The sequence below is a fragment of the Electrophorus electricus genome, chromosome 20 (genome assembly GCF_013358815.1).
Source record: "Electrophorus electricus isolate fEleEle1 chromosome 20, fEleEle1.pri, whole genome shotgun sequence".
Taxonomy (NCBI): domain Eukaryota; kingdom Metazoa; phylum Chordata; class Actinopteri; order Gymnotiformes; family Gymnotidae; genus Electrophorus; species Electrophorus electricus.
In genome coordinates, this window is record NC_049554.1 from 11890718 (window position 1) to 11905509 (window position 14792).

A 14792-nucleotide genomic window follows, 5' to 3' on the forward strand; every position below is an offset into this window, starting at 1 on the left:
GGTGGAAATAACTAATAAACAAATAAATAATTCCCAATTACCATTCAAGTGCCTGAGTGGCATGGACTCAGATGTTTGGTCGTGTTTGACAAGCAGCTAGGTGAAGGTCGCAAAGACAGGGCAGATTAATAGATTCCCTGAGGGACAGCTTAAGGCTGTCAAAATGCTTCCAAATGTCCTCAGGCACCGCTGGGAAAAAGCAGAAAATAGACAGGTGTGTCAGGATGAAACATTCTTTGACTGGGTGGTAGGCTTTAATGGGGGCTTTAATGAAGAGTTCCATTCCAGAGCTAATCTAACACACCTATTCCAGTTCAACAAGCATCGGGTGCCCAAAGTTGGAGAAAGTTTAACTCAAAGTAGCTAGTTTAAAGTTTAACTTTGAGTGTGTGTGTGTGTGTGTGTGTGTGTGTGTGCGCGTGAACATGCAGAATATTGCGATGATGTGCCTTCGCTGACAGTTGTAAACATGTAGCAGAGTACTGGATTACACTGAGCTTCATTTAAAAAACAAAAAGCTTATTAGCAGAGCATATGAGATGTCAGTTTTGGGATTTAATTGTTTTGATGTGTTATGTAGATTATAATTATGAAGAAAGTAACAGTACCTAAAATTATGTAAAACACAGCTGTTTGACAGCTATGATGCTATTGCTGCTTGGGAAAAAAAAAGATCGCACACTTAGAGCCAACCCCCAAATATGAGTCTGAACTAAATTACAGGGATACACTAAAATGAAGCAAACTGCACAGCTGTAGACTATATTATGTATTTAGAACCAAAGTTGGGCTATGTTTAGTCATTTTGATCACTAGATAGCAAATGTGCTAAAAGGGAAAAACACATTTTGTACCTGTAGGAATGGTTGTTATACCTTCCCAAGATCTGTGGTAAAGCAAAAATAAAATGAAATAATAATAATATGTTTAAAGAAATACACAACCTGGAAAATTTAAGCTTTGACACCGATTTATCTCTGATACAACCATACCAGTGCTGGGTAAGGAGAGAAAACAACATGAATATTGAATTGAGTCGTTAGGAAGTGATGGAACTATATTTCAGGTTAAACCAGGCCTTTACTGGCCTCTGACTAGCTCATATGTATCTTCATTTTTCTGTGTGTGTTATAATGTATGCATCACATTGTGTCAGCATCTGTGCCTCTATTTAAAGCCCACAGGCACGTTCATCCAGTGCTGTGCATTGCTCCTAATGCTTACATGCAATGGATACACCAAGTGAAACTCAAGGCTGCTTCACTATGCCTTGAGAACTACTGCCAGTGCTACAGTCATTTGATTCTACTCTTTGCTTTTGTTATTTTATTGCAATGGAAAATAAAGACACTCCATTATGGCACTCATGTTTCGTGCCCTTCCTGCCATCATCACATTATGGTTAATTTTATGAGTATTACGGCAATAAATAGTATGGCAATGCTCGTCAAAGTCCGCATTTGTAATTATTCACATGAATAATTTATACAACTGCTGCTAAAAATGTATCCCTCTGCCTGTGGTTTATTTCACGGGTGATTACGGATAGACATTACAAGATTTGGCCTGTTTTCTTTTGCCACCTTTGGCTAGCTTAAACCATTTTTAAGTTGAAAAGACTGAGGAACAATAATTCTATCATTTTGGTACTCCTTTGTAAGTGTCTCACAACTGACATATCTCACCCTGTCAAAACATCAACTGGCGTTTTCAGCTCTGTTATCCACGTCTTTATTCTCATTAGTTATATCCCTTATTCCAGTCACTAAAAGCAGTCCGGTGCACACAGGTTCACACACGCAGCATGAAGGCTGGCCTTATTAAGGGCAGTGTTTTCCATCACTCCATTCTGACTGCGGAGAGGCTGTACTGGCACCTTGTTGCTGTGCTGTGTGCAATATTAAACATGGATGAATCACTGAGCAGAGGATCAGCACAATGACCTGCTTGCACCACAACACAGCAACATTATTACACATTACTCTGTGCTAGCTGTTACTCTGAGCAGCAACCTGAAAACCAGACGTGCTAAATGAGAATGCTTATTGCTCCTGAGCCTGTGGAAGCAGTGGAAGAGTAGACATGTTGGTAACAGCTGCTGAACAGTTACCAAATTATTTGTATTCAAATGAATTAAAATCAATCATAATAATGTCTTTATGCTGTCCACCTGACACATCTTAGCCATTGTTCTAATGACTGGTAGGCAATAATGTGTGGAATGGAGGAAGCATTGCCAGTCAGTAAGAAAAATCAGATAAGACCGACCAAGCAGACAGCTGCATTTTCACACCCAAATGCACTCGATGGATAATGTTCCAGAAACACAGGCAACTGCCCAAGAAACCTCAGAGCCCAGAAGGCTGAGCACAACCGGAATGAACAAGCTCAGACAATGCAACATCCTCCTTATGGCAGTGATGGACAGGCCAGCTTAATGGTGAAGACGGTCATATGGAGTCTTAATAAGGGATTCAAAACACGAAGCAATTACACAAGGGCTAATGAAACAAATGAGAACCGAGGCAGAACCATGGGTAAATTTACGCAGTGAGCATTGTTTTTAAGGTGAAAAGTTATGCAAAATGTAAACTAAAATATAAATATAAGCAAAATCTTTAAAACCAAACTATGTTCCAACTGTATAAACGAAACGGACAAATGAACAGATCAATTAATTAATGTTGAATTCATTTGTTGCCATGAATGTGTGCTCAATTCCGTGTGGCCAATTTCTATTATTGCACTGGCTCTGTTTTTAGAGGCATAACAGCACCGTCTGGACTCTAATGAAGCACAGCAGAGAATATTGTGGCCGCTCAGCTCAACACAAACAGCACGGGAAGCCCGCCAGCTTCCTACAGACACACCAGGCTGCTGGCATTGTTTGCTGTCTGTACTTTCACTAATCAAGCACTCATTTATCCGATTTCCAGTAACTGAAAAAGATGGATTCGGTGACCTTAAGTAAAGGGTATACATTGTGTTTCCAGTGAGTTATTTCTGTGTATTTGAAGGCAAATGGTACATTTTCATTGCTCCTTAAAAAAACTTCTTTCTAGTACTGTGGCTAATTTAGGTTTTAGACCCATTTCCTAGTTACAGTGCAGTATTCTGATTTTACCTGAACGCGAATGAAATCACACAGGTAGCCCAGGCCTGGAAAACAAACTGTAATTTAACATATAAACTTCTTTTAGAACAAAAACATGCAGACATTCTTAAGAATGTATGCTCCTTTTAAGTGAGAATTAATTATTGAAGTATCTGTTTGTTGAGAATAGCCCACCAAAACTTAAGACACTGCTACAAATACCCGAGACATGAAGCATACAAAAAATCTTTTAACCTCTGCCACAAACACATTAAAAATGTTAAAGTTTACAACATGTCATAGATTGGCAGGTTTATAGTAAAAGAAGCACATAAGGTAATATGAAGAAAGTCCTTGTTATGCTTTAAACAGGTCCGCGATGTTCTGCATTCTTTGATGATCAGTGCTGGCGTTTAGTATTTTTCCTGATTTAATACGCCTAATGCCACTTTACAAGTGGAAGTTGTTACCACCTTTAACTTGGAAAAAACACGCATTCTAAATATTTCATGGGATCAGTTAAGATTGGCCAAATATTTCAGCGATAAATTAACAGAAGAAAAACTATTTCAGTCTTTACGCAGATATAGTCTATAAGTGACCATGCTGTTAAGGTTTATTTTCTACATACGAAAATTCATTTTACATTGAGATTGATTCTACCCGCTGACTTTTTAAAAGTGAAAAGGGTTGTCTTCCTCAGTTATTAAGCAAACAGTAAACCACAGAACAAGAAAAAAGCAATTGTTTCAAGGCTGCAATTACCAGATGTTAGCAGCTGCTTTACTAGCACAGGCCTTGAAACTTGGTGGTCTGCACATCTCAGACTGAGATTCTTAATAACAGACCTTAGAACAGCTCATTGCAATAAACACCAAACTAAGGTATTAAAACACTGACAAAGGTTATGGCACAGAACATTTGTAAACTAGAAACTTTAAGGCACTTGGGAGTATTCAGTAATTTTACCCACATGGAGTTGGAGAGAGTTGCCATAAGAAACCTAAGCACTTAATTTTAAAGCTCACCATTAAAGCACAATTTTTCCTAAGTAGTTTGATAATATTGTCAAAATTAATGCAATGTTTGGTGCAACCAAACTTGCAATTCAGAAGATTTTGCTAAATTTACATGATTTTAAGAGTCACAAAAGAGAGCCTATTGATACAAGTTAGATCAAAATTTTATTGAGTTACACTGGACACATGGCATTTATGACCTAGGTCGCTCCTTCTTGCCTTTGTAGAGGGCCAGCAGGGACACATTGGCCACCTTCACCACCTTGAATCGTACACCAGGGATATCACCCACAGCATGACCCTTCCGACCGAAACCCGCCACCAGAACTTCATCGTTCTCCTGTCAGATAAAGAAAACAAAAAGTGCTGTTGAGCTCAAGTAAACAACAGTTAATCACATTTAACTGCCCCGCCAAAAGGTACAACGGAACTCTCCAAAACCATGTTGACCAATATCTACCTCAATGAAATTCAAGCAACCGTCATTAGGGACGAAAGCAGTTATTTTCTTGCCGTTCTTGATGAGCTGAACCCTGACGCACTTCCTAATAGCAGAGTTGGGCTGCTTGGCTTCCACACCACTGTGAGGGTAACAGGAATAGTCTAGTTAAACATCCAATACAAGCACAACGTGTGTAATGACAACGAAGCATAACACCTACACTTTCTCAAGCACAATTCCCTTTGCGTGTGAAGCTCCTCCGAAAGGGTTGGCCTTCAAAGCTGTGCCCAGATGGGCCTTCTTGTATTGTTTATCGTGCCACTTCTGCTCGCGGCGGTGGTCCCGCAGCTTTCTGGCGGTACGCAATCCACGGCACTTGCCTAAAGAAACATGGCATAAACCCCTCAGCAAAATACATTATATAGACGGACATACATTAGCGTCGCAGACACCTTCAGATGACCACCTCAACCAACTCATCTAGCAAGCAAGCGGAATACTCGTTAGCGAGCCATCTATAATGTCATTAGCCAACTATGGCGTAATTCCGGAATCCTAATTTACCTCTTTTGTTAGAGAACTATAATAACTCTATCAGACAAACGAACAGATTTCTTGCAGCTCGCAGGGAGAGAAAACCCACCCATCACCGAGCTAGTTAGCATAGCCAGCGAGCTCAAGATATGGCGTGGTAGCGCTCCACGTTGTCGTACAGGAACTCATAAATAAAACTATTTGGCCATGTATCGCATACATGATTTGCGGACACATTCTGGTGAATAAGAGAAGACGCTTAGCAAGGATCTGATTATTAGTGTAAAACTGCACCTTACATGACCATTTTAAACCATATTAAAACCGAGCATAACGCATACCCATATTAGATGGATACGAGTCCTGGGAGGAAAGAGAGAACCCACAATTCTTTGCGAAAATATCTTCCCTCAAGACCTCATAGGTGTCTACATGAATGCCAGCTCATAAGGAGAATACGTTTCCTCTGAATTGTAGAAACAGCATATTTTTCCGAATAACAATAGAGATTCTGACTATTTTTAATGATGTGTGTTACATTTGGAATTACAGAAACGGAACTAAAGTTTGGCGAGAAAGTCTTCCTCCACATTCTTTTTCCACCTTCATAATTTTGCATATCATACAAATTATGTTTGGGCCGATCCTTTGACTTACGTATACTTTCTAGAGCGCAGTTAAACGTTATCTTACGATCTTTTCTGGGTCTTCTCGTAGCTCAAAGCTATCACAGAAAGTAATAGGCTTTACTAACTAAAATAAGTCTACCTAAATCACAAGAAGGAGCTAATAACCGATACTACAATATATTCTGTTATGGAAATTACACTATATTCATTAATCATACATTTCGCTACATGCTGCGCCTATTATCGAAGCTGTGAAAATTCATTAAAATGATATCATATGAATAAAAAACTATAACAACAACAATAATAATAATAATAATAATATAATAATAATAATAATAATAATAATAATAATAAGGAAAAGGAGGAACAATAAGAAAAAATAGTTATGATTAAGGGGCTAAGAGGATTTTTAACATGCCAATTTTCCTCAGTTTTAAAACATTTGAATTGAGTAAGATTTTGGAGATATATATTTCCCTTAACAAAATTAACAAAAATTAATATGGAAACTGTACAGAAGTGGCCTAAATAGATTTACACTACTACTACTACTACTACTAATAATAATAATGATAATAATAATAATAATAATAATTGTTGATGTTGTTGTTTTTTAGGTCTAAAAATAGGCTAACGAATAGCCTAATATCAAGTTTCAGGTCAGGTAGGAGTTATCCTCTTTCACAGATTCTATTTCTATTTATTTTTTAGACAATAAAATAAATTATTATCTATTTTTTCTCAATCAGTTATAATCTCATATTATCTCATATGTTACACAGATATATAATAAATCTAAAACACCAATACGGCCTGGTTCCTTTGGAGTAGTACACGTGGGTACAATGGTACATCTCTTGATATACATCCTCAGACAGGAATAGCCATTTTTTCAAGCGATTATTGCCATAATCCTATTTAAAAATTAGGCAGGATATCTTCTCTGCAGAGATCGCACACTCATTAAGTAGATTAAGCAACTACTGAAAGAGCAATATACAGTACAAATCTAGGTAATTTCCCCGCTGAACAGCAGGTGAATCAAAACGCGTATTATTACTTTGATGTAATAAACAGTTACAGGGATAAACCAACACACATTCTTTTGATAAGTTTATAGGTTAATCTTTTGGGGAGTGTGGATACGTGTTTATGGTTTGTGTATCACAGTGTCAGCACGTTTTGCGAAAGGGTGTGGCAGTCAATCTATATTATTTGCTCCCGAGTGTTTATTGGCTGTTACTCACGCCAATCATTAGGCTGAGGTTTCGGCTGTTATCGGTGCAAATAATGAAGCAGCAGTCATCAGCTGTGGCGAGCGTGTCTGAACGTATACATGGCATCACAGAGGCGCCCGGTGTCTTTTGCGATTTTTTCGTTTATTTTCTTTCAGATATCCTCGTCTTACGAACAAGTAAATACGACTGTTGAAAAGAGGTAGGTAAATGATTCAGTATTAACTCCATTAACAAGATAACACCTCATTAAGTGCGTGAAAAGATGCAGCGGTGGTCTCACTGTGACATGCTATAGGATAAAAATGAACAAATATCAAGATTAGTTTTAATAGCAACAGTCGTGCAGATCGGTCTTCAGCGGCAAGCTGGCATTTAAAACTGATACACCTGGTGGCTACAACCCTTTGTCTCTTGTGGTTGCACATTATAGACTATCTGCAATGAAACTGAACTACGCTCTGACAGTGAAACACAAGAGAAAATCCATGGCTGTTAGTTTGAATGCTTTAGTTTATAGCGTCAATCCATAGTCTATCCTAGGCCACGAATGGGCTAATTTTTGTCGGGTGGGAGCCCTCGTAAAATTTGGTACACATCTGGAAATTAGGTAATTGTGCACAATATGGTCCAGATTTAAATCCTCGCGAGGTGGCGCGTGGAACATGCCGTTGGCGCGAGGCTGCTAAGGTGAACAATGTAGCAGGAATGATTTTTCCGCCTGTTTTAAGAAAATAATGTCTTTTAAAAATCTTAAACATTAATGAGAGTAAAATGATGAATACTTTTTAATGTAGGCCTATTCAATTATCTACCAAATTTTTATGGACAACAATAATTTGTTTTGATTCTAAAATCATCATGATATAACATAACAATCATTCCTTATATGATACACCATCTTAATAGCCTACAAGCCCTGATACACTAGCTAACTTTGGTAGAAACATCTTGAAAAAAATAGATAGTAGATATAATCTCATACCTAGAGTTGTCTGAAACATTAGTCACAACATCGACACCATACTAATATATACTTAGTATCCATAGGGCGACCAATTCTGATGTTTCAACAAGATGGCAGATGGTTGTTTTTTCGTTATCCACCAGATGGCGCACAAAGCTGAATTAAATGTAGTTAAATTCTTTTTATTCTTTTCTTCTTCTTCTTCTTCTTCTTCTTCTTCTTCTTCTTCTTATATTTTAAAATTCTTTTTATTCTTTATTTGCACCACCACCTCAAGTTAAATCTCTTACAGACTTGCTTATCGTCAGGTATCGTTCGCTGATCTCCTGTGACAATCTATGTCAAAACATTTAAAATGTTGTAATATAGCAATGCATATTTATATGAATTTCTCTGTGCTTTTGTTTTATAAAAAACAAATGTAACATGCATGTTTTATGGTACCTTACGTTCGTGATGGTACTATGCCGAAATGTACTTATTAAAAATTACTGTAATGATAAATATAAGCTTTATTATCCAGCGCCTATGACATCAGTACTGTTCAAATATTCAGAGTCATATTTATACTTAGTAGTAATAATTAGTAGTTAGACTTCTATTAAGAGTGCATTGTGTAAATAGACCTATATAAAAAGAAATGCCGTTTTCCACTAGGCTTCCAGGCAAGTGTGCGTACTTGTCAACATCTACTCAGTGGTTGGATCCGTTTTAAAGTGGAGTTAAACACAAGTGACAGTGTACGTCTTCCTATCTGAAACTTTAACAGATGTAAGTTTAGATTATGGCGACTTTAAAATATATATTCTGAGATGTTATAGCGCGAGAAGCCGCACTACCGGTGGTGTATGTAGACGCAACTTCACAGATTCGCGCTCTAACATCTTCCATCGCGCACCAAATCGCGAGGTGAACGAGCGAAATTGTTCAAATGGTTCCACCGATTCTATAATTGCACAATTACATAATCGCAGAGTAGCCATATCCCATACAGTTCGGCCAGAAAGGACGGGTTTGTCAAGGCCCTTTTTTGTTTAATCATTTCTTTTTTTTTTTGTTTAATCAATATTTTAATTCCAAATATTTCACATTGTTGTGCTGTGCCTTAGGTATCATAGCTGGGGATTTCACTCTAATATACTCATGGAAGAAAATAATCCAGATATCGGTACCCATATATATTTTATTGTGAGGGATGGAAAAGAATCTGGACTAGTTCAACAAGCAGCTTACTTCCTCATTAGAAACTGTCCTAGTGGCTCTGCTTGGTCGTTCTTTACTCTCTGGACTTAACCTGCAAAAGACATTTCAGTTTACAGCATTTAGAATAAGCTTTTATCCCAAGCAACTTACAATTGTGACTAAGTACAATTTGAGCAATTAAGGGATAAGGGCCTTGGCAATGGTAGAGCTTGAACCAGCAACCTTCTGATTACTGTACCAGTACCTTAAATGCTGAGCTATCCGTGCCTGAGACCTGCCATTTTGTCATAACTTCACATTTGCCTGAGATGGTCTTTACTGCTTGATCCTCGCTAACTCCCCCTCCAACTCCTAACTCCCCAAAAAAGCCAGAAATGTTTATTTCATTTGTTTATGATGATCAATCCTGAAAGCTACCTGTTTTAGACACAGTGGGAGAACTCTTGTTTGAGTTTGGAAGCAAATTACAAATTGTTTATGGATTCCTTCAAATACTGGATCTGAGTGACTGAAATGCATTTAGCTGTTCATTTATTCTATATTTTATGATCCTCAAGTTGAAGGATGTTAAAATAAACATATTTAACCACTTTCCATGTTCTCTTCTACAGTTCAAATGATCCACTATCCACAGACAGCAGAGTTAGTGAAAGTAAGTTATTTTGAGAATTGTTGAAATCTGGTCTGTTTTTGATCCATTCGTACATATTCATTTTATTTGACAACAGCACTTTAAAATAGCATCTGATACCATGTTCTTGTGCACGGACATATGCAATATATAAATGAATGTGAATACATGACTCTGTACTGTAAACTACCATTAAAAACATCTAATGTGTAGGCAATGTGTTTATTTTGATTAATTTTCATTTAAATCATACCAACAATGCATACATGCCAGTTGTCATCTTTATTCAGCAGAATGTCATTATCTTGGATGAGGCTGCCAAAAACCGCTTTTATTTCGAGTCCATTCGATTCACAGATGGAGCTGCTGGCAAGAGTCAGAGTGCCTTGTATGGGGAGATGAGCTCACCATTCGGTGCTGAGGAGCAGATCAGACCACCCCTGCAGGTGAGGCTCTGCAGTCGCTCCAGAGTGACCTTGGGCAGGCCGCAGAGTGTGGCTATCTCCCCCATGCCAGACGAGTCTAACCCCAGACCCGGGTCAAGCCTCGGGGAAGACATTAAAGGAATTGTGCTATTTTTAATCAGAAATTCCCTCTTCTTTTTGCCTGATGTAGTGCAAAGTGCTGTACCTTTAGTGAACAATATGCGTGTACAGAACCCTCCACCGATTAAATTCTAAGACATTGCTTGTATAATCCTCCAAGATGGCAACCTTTTTCCTGTATTTAATAAGCGAACATATATGCACCTAATCCCCTTGTGTCTTTCAGGCACATGAATGGGAGCCAGAATCTGCTCCGAGGAGCAGGCGAAATTTGCTGCAGTATGCAGGAATCATGCCCTACTCTCCTCTGAATGTAGTTTACAATGGCAAAACCTGCATCCTTTTTAGGGCCAGGAAGCTGGCCATCAGGTACAGGAACCATACTTTAGTGGATCTTACTGAGCGAGCTTTTGGTCCTGATGCAACAGTGGACACCAAAGGTTCATTCTGCAGCAAAGACAAGGCCACGTATGTTCAGTGTGTTTTTCTAAGAACAATGAGACTGATTTCTTAAAAAATGTAATGAAACACTTAAATTCTAATGAGTTACTGGCATTTTATGTGATGGTAAACTAAAATTTTACATACCCAGATGATTTTAATTAATTATTTCCCATAAGTTCACAATTTTAATGAGAAATTCCATATGATGGAGATTACTACAAGAATGCAAATCAGGGGCTACAAACATAATTGTTAACATGCTCCCATTTCTCTTTAGACTTAATCTACGGTTTGGAGATGTGGACGACCTCAGAGGACTTTCCATCAGGTCAGTACATACTTTATTTTTTCCCCCCTCCTCCACTCTGACACATTTACTTCACATGAAGGAAAGAACATTCTGGATACCGTGTTTCACGCAGATTGCAGTTGTCCAACACTTTCTATGAGTCAGCAGGACAGAACTGGTTCATGCTAGACAGCGTTCACATCCATTACAACTGGACGCATGAGGCTACGTTCAACGCCTCTGTTGTCTATGCTCCTTCCACCAACTCCTACCATTGCCAACATGTCAGCAGCCTCCAGAAATACGACACGCTGCTAGTGCCCAGCTCCAATACTGACAGCTCAGCAAACTGGCATATAACATTCACAGACTTCCAGGTAAGCATGTATCATTGTTCATGAAGATGCAGTGGCTTAGCACATGTGTCAGTATTGACTTTATAGAAGTCAGGTAATGGGAATAAGTCTAGCTTACTAATGTAATAAACAGTAAATATGTAATAAACGAATGTGAAATGCTTTTATATCTGGACTATTCAACTGAGGACTTTTCTGGAGCTGTTTGGAAATTTGTGGAAAATAATACGATAAAATATTTACTATACATGATTTATATAATGCAATGATGGATTAAGAACAAAGCAAAAATGCAAGGAAATGTGGAAAGCATTCCTTGAATTGCATTGGGAATTTCAATTGATCTGTAAGTGAAAGCTTACTTTTCCCACTTTCAGTCCAATTTTAGCTTTCAGAAAGTGCAAAATGCTGCAACAAAAATATTGATGTACTTGGGAATAAGGAGGAAAAATCTTCTCTGGTTCTCACACAGCTGAACCTGCTCCCTGTGTCTTTAAAAATTAGTTGTAAAATACTTTTAAAGACCTTCAATTGCTTTTATGGTCTTTCCCCATTGTACCTGAAAGAACTGATCATTAGGTAAGTTCCCGCAAGAGAACTTGCTTGATTAAAGAGAGCTATCCTTTACCTACAATGGCTGTGGGATTCACTTCATAGTGACCTAAGGGATCTTGATGATCTAGGCACTTTTAAGGTGAAGGTTAAGAATCTTAAAAGATTAGCTTTAATTAACCTGTGACTTCTCTTCTTTATTTTCTCCAGCTGTATTTTATTATTTGATTTACATCTTATATTTTATTGAACCTTAATATGGGGGGGGGGTTGCTCTTGTATTTGCTTTATATTTTATGTTTTTTTTATCTTGAATTTTTATTTGATACAAAGTGCTACATGAATGAATCTTATTGTTATTGTTCTACAGTAGGTTTTACAGCACACGGTTGTACTTTAGTAGTGTTACAAAACTCATTTCTGCCTGACTTTATTAAATATGAAGAATGCCATCGCTGCTGGAATTCCTTTATACCCATTATTGCTCCATTCCCCTTCCCAGATTCAAGCATTCAATGTCCAGTCCAACAAGTTCTCTGTGGCCAGTGACTGTGGCACTTTCTTCACCCCTGCCATCCTCATGGGCCTCATCACCTCGCTGATCTTGCTGCTTGTTCTTGCCTACGCCCTGCACATGGTGGTCCACCTCAAGCACATCGACCGCTACGAGGAGCACAAGACCACTGTCTACTTCCCCCGGAGCACGGAGGCCGATTGCACAGAGAAGAACAACCTTTAGGCCTTTGGGATCCACCCAAGTTTCTCCCCTGCCATCGTCCCAGCATAGAGGTGGAAAACCTGGGCAAAGCACCAAAGCCTGTACACTCTGAGCCAGCAATGGGAGGATCAAGGAACCTCTTTTGCAGATTTTTGCGCTTGACTGTGCTACTACTGTCGTAGGACAGTGGTGGGACAGTGAGAGGCCAAAGCAGATCGCAATGAGATTTTTACAGGCTCGGATGTTGCAGTGGACTGGGAGATGTTGGGATTCACATCTGCCAGCATTTACTGAAAATATTTCCACCAGTGGCTTTGCAAGTGTTCGGTGTCTGAAAAAAAACTTCAGATTTTTGAATGAAATTCAAATTAGCACAATATCTGGTGTATCTTGAATTTGTATTATGCAGAGCCATGACAAAGTGTTTGCTCCCTCTCTGAATTCCTGACTTTGTGCACATTTCAAACACTGAATGACATCCAAGCTGAAACCAAGACCTAATAATGCACAAAAAGAACCCTGAGGGAGCCAAAAACACATTACATAGTTTATGTATTTATTAAGAAATTATATTCAACACACAATTCCCCTTTGTGAAAAGGTGATTACACCCTTACTTTTAATAGCCCCTTAATAGCAACCATAAGTTTCTGTAGTCGGTAATTAGTGTTTCACAATGTCATGAAAGAACTGTGGCCCACTCCTCCATGGAGAACTGCTTCAGCCCAGTTACATTTGTAGGCTTACGAGCACAAATTGTGCAATTCGGGTCTTGCCACTACATTTCAATAGCTTTTGGATCTCAACTTTGACCTACATTTCAATTTGTATTTAACTATTGGCAGGTAGACGTGCTTGTGTGTTTTGGATCATTGTCATGTTGCATGACCCATCCTGGCTTCAGCTACAGCTCATGGACAGATGACCTGACATTCTTTTGAAGAATTCTCTGATAGAGAGCAGGATTCATAGTTCCAGTAATGGCATAGTTCCTGTAATGGCATAGTTCCTGCAAGGTATCCAAGTCCTGACGTAGCAAAGCATCCCCAAGCCACCTCACTACCACCATAATTCACAGATGGTATGAAGTCACTTTGAAAAGGAGTGTTGGCTTTTCACTAGACATAATGGGGTCCATGTCATCCAAAAAAACCTCACTAGAGATTAATTTGTCCATAACACATTGCTCCAGAACTCTCCTAGATGTTCCCAAGATCATCTGGTTTCTTGGCAAATTTGAGATGAGCATTTATATTCCTCATGACTAGCAATGGTTTCCACTGTGCTGTTCCCATTCTTGCCCAGTGTTTTCTGATGGTTGAATTTTGAACACTGATCTTAGCTGAGAGGCATGACAATTTAGAGACGTGACAATTTCTATGTTGTTCTTTGATTTTTGGTCACTTCCTGGATGATTTCATGCGTTAGATTACACTCTGGGTACCCATAGTCGTAGATATACTACTGTTCTAAACTTTCTTTTATTTGAACAGTATGACTCTGATTGTAGTTTGGTGGATGCCTAGAATCTTAGAAATGCCTTGGTATCTTTTTTTAAACTGATTGGTGTCCACAACCTTTCTCCAGATGTCTTCAGGAATCTCCCTTATCTGTGCAATGATGTGTGTGACTGGAGAACCTGTATTCTGCCATGTTCACTCTGATCTAAAGGCCTGAATGTAGCTTTTGATTGGATAGGGCCAGTCCATATCAAGGCAGGTCATTAACTGAAGCATTTACACTAGTTACTGATTACTAATTGATTATATTTGGTTGAACACTAAACCTTTGTGTTGATTTTCCTGCCAGACTCTATATTTATATACTGCTCCAATCAACTATAAAATTAGTCAAAATATGATGTGAACATTGTGCACAAATTCAGGAATTCAGAAAGGGGGCAAACATTTTCCATAGTATTGTATGTCTAAGCACATAACCTTCTGGTGAGGACCAGGTTAATTAAAATGTGGACACTTTATTTACAAACTTTGTATAAAGCATTATGCTATACTATTAAGAATTATGATCTGTGTTGTGTTAAACACTGAAAATATGGAAATACAATACCTAAACTTCCCAGTGTTTAATTTTTTTTTTCTATAACAAAATATACTCTCTCTTAAATAAA

The 14792-nt window shown here is 38.3% G+C and overlaps 2 protein-coding genes across 5 annotated transcripts; one reads left to right on the plus strand and one right to left on the minus strand.

Annotated features, from left to right (window-relative positions):
* Positions 1-4259: 4259 nt before the first annotated feature.
* Positions 4260-5537, minus strand: rps23 (ribosomal protein S23). Its single transcript, XM_027001909.2, has 4 exons — positions 5431-5537; positions 4776-4935; positions 4574-4694; positions 4260-4453 (listed from the first exon to the last, which is right to left on the minus strand). Exons 1-4 carry the CDS (start codon positions 5432-5434, stop codon positions 4307-4309), a joined length of 432 nt encoding a protein of 143 aa, XP_026857710.1. The 5' UTR covers positions 5435-5537; the 3' UTR covers positions 4260-4306.
* A 1486-nt stretch (positions 5538-7023) lies between these two features.
* On the plus strand, positions 7024-13923 carry atp6ap1la (ATPase H+ transporting accessory protein 1 like a). Of its 4 annotated transcripts, none has more exons than XM_027001820.2 (7): positions 7024-7158; positions 9738-9778; positions 10115-10203; positions 10529-10770; positions 11024-11074; positions 11169-11412; positions 12446-13923. In XM_027001820.2, exons 1-7 carry the CDS (start codon positions 7058-7060, stop codon positions 12680-12682), a joined length of 1005 nt encoding a protein of 334 aa, XP_026857621.2. In that variant the 5' UTR covers positions 7024-7057; the 3' UTR covers positions 12683-13923. The 4 variants fall into 4 exon arrangements, with proteins under 4 accessions (XP_026857621.2, XP_026857623.2, XP_026857624.2 ...); XM_027001822.2 differs by having other exon boundaries at positions 11325-11412; XM_027001823.2 differs by having other exon boundaries at positions 11328-11412.
* The last annotated feature ends 869 nt before the right edge of the window (positions 13924-14792 follow it).

Coding starts and splice junctions, on each gene's coding strand:
- rps23 (XM_027001909.2), bottom strand. Junction 4,695..4,775: donor GGAATTGTGCTTGAGAAAGT/GTAGGTGTTATG, acceptor TTACCCTCACAG/TGGTGTGGAAGCCAAGCAGC. Junction 4,454..4,573: donor GTTGCTTGAATTTCATTGAG/GTAGATATTGGT, acceptor TTTATCTGACAG/GAGAACGATGAAGTTCTGGT.
- atp6ap1la (XM_027001820.2), top strand. CDS start 7,058: ATGGCATCACAGAGGCGCCCGGTGTCTTTTGCGATTTTTTCGTTTATT. Junction 10,204..10,528: donor AGATCAGACCACCCCTGCAG/GTGAGGCTCTGC, acceptor TGTGTCTTTCAG/GCACATGAATGGGAGCCAGA. Junction 11,075..11,168: donor CTCAGAGGACTTTCCATCAG/GTCAGTACATAC, acceptor TGTTTCACGCAG/ATTGCAGTTGTCCAACACTT.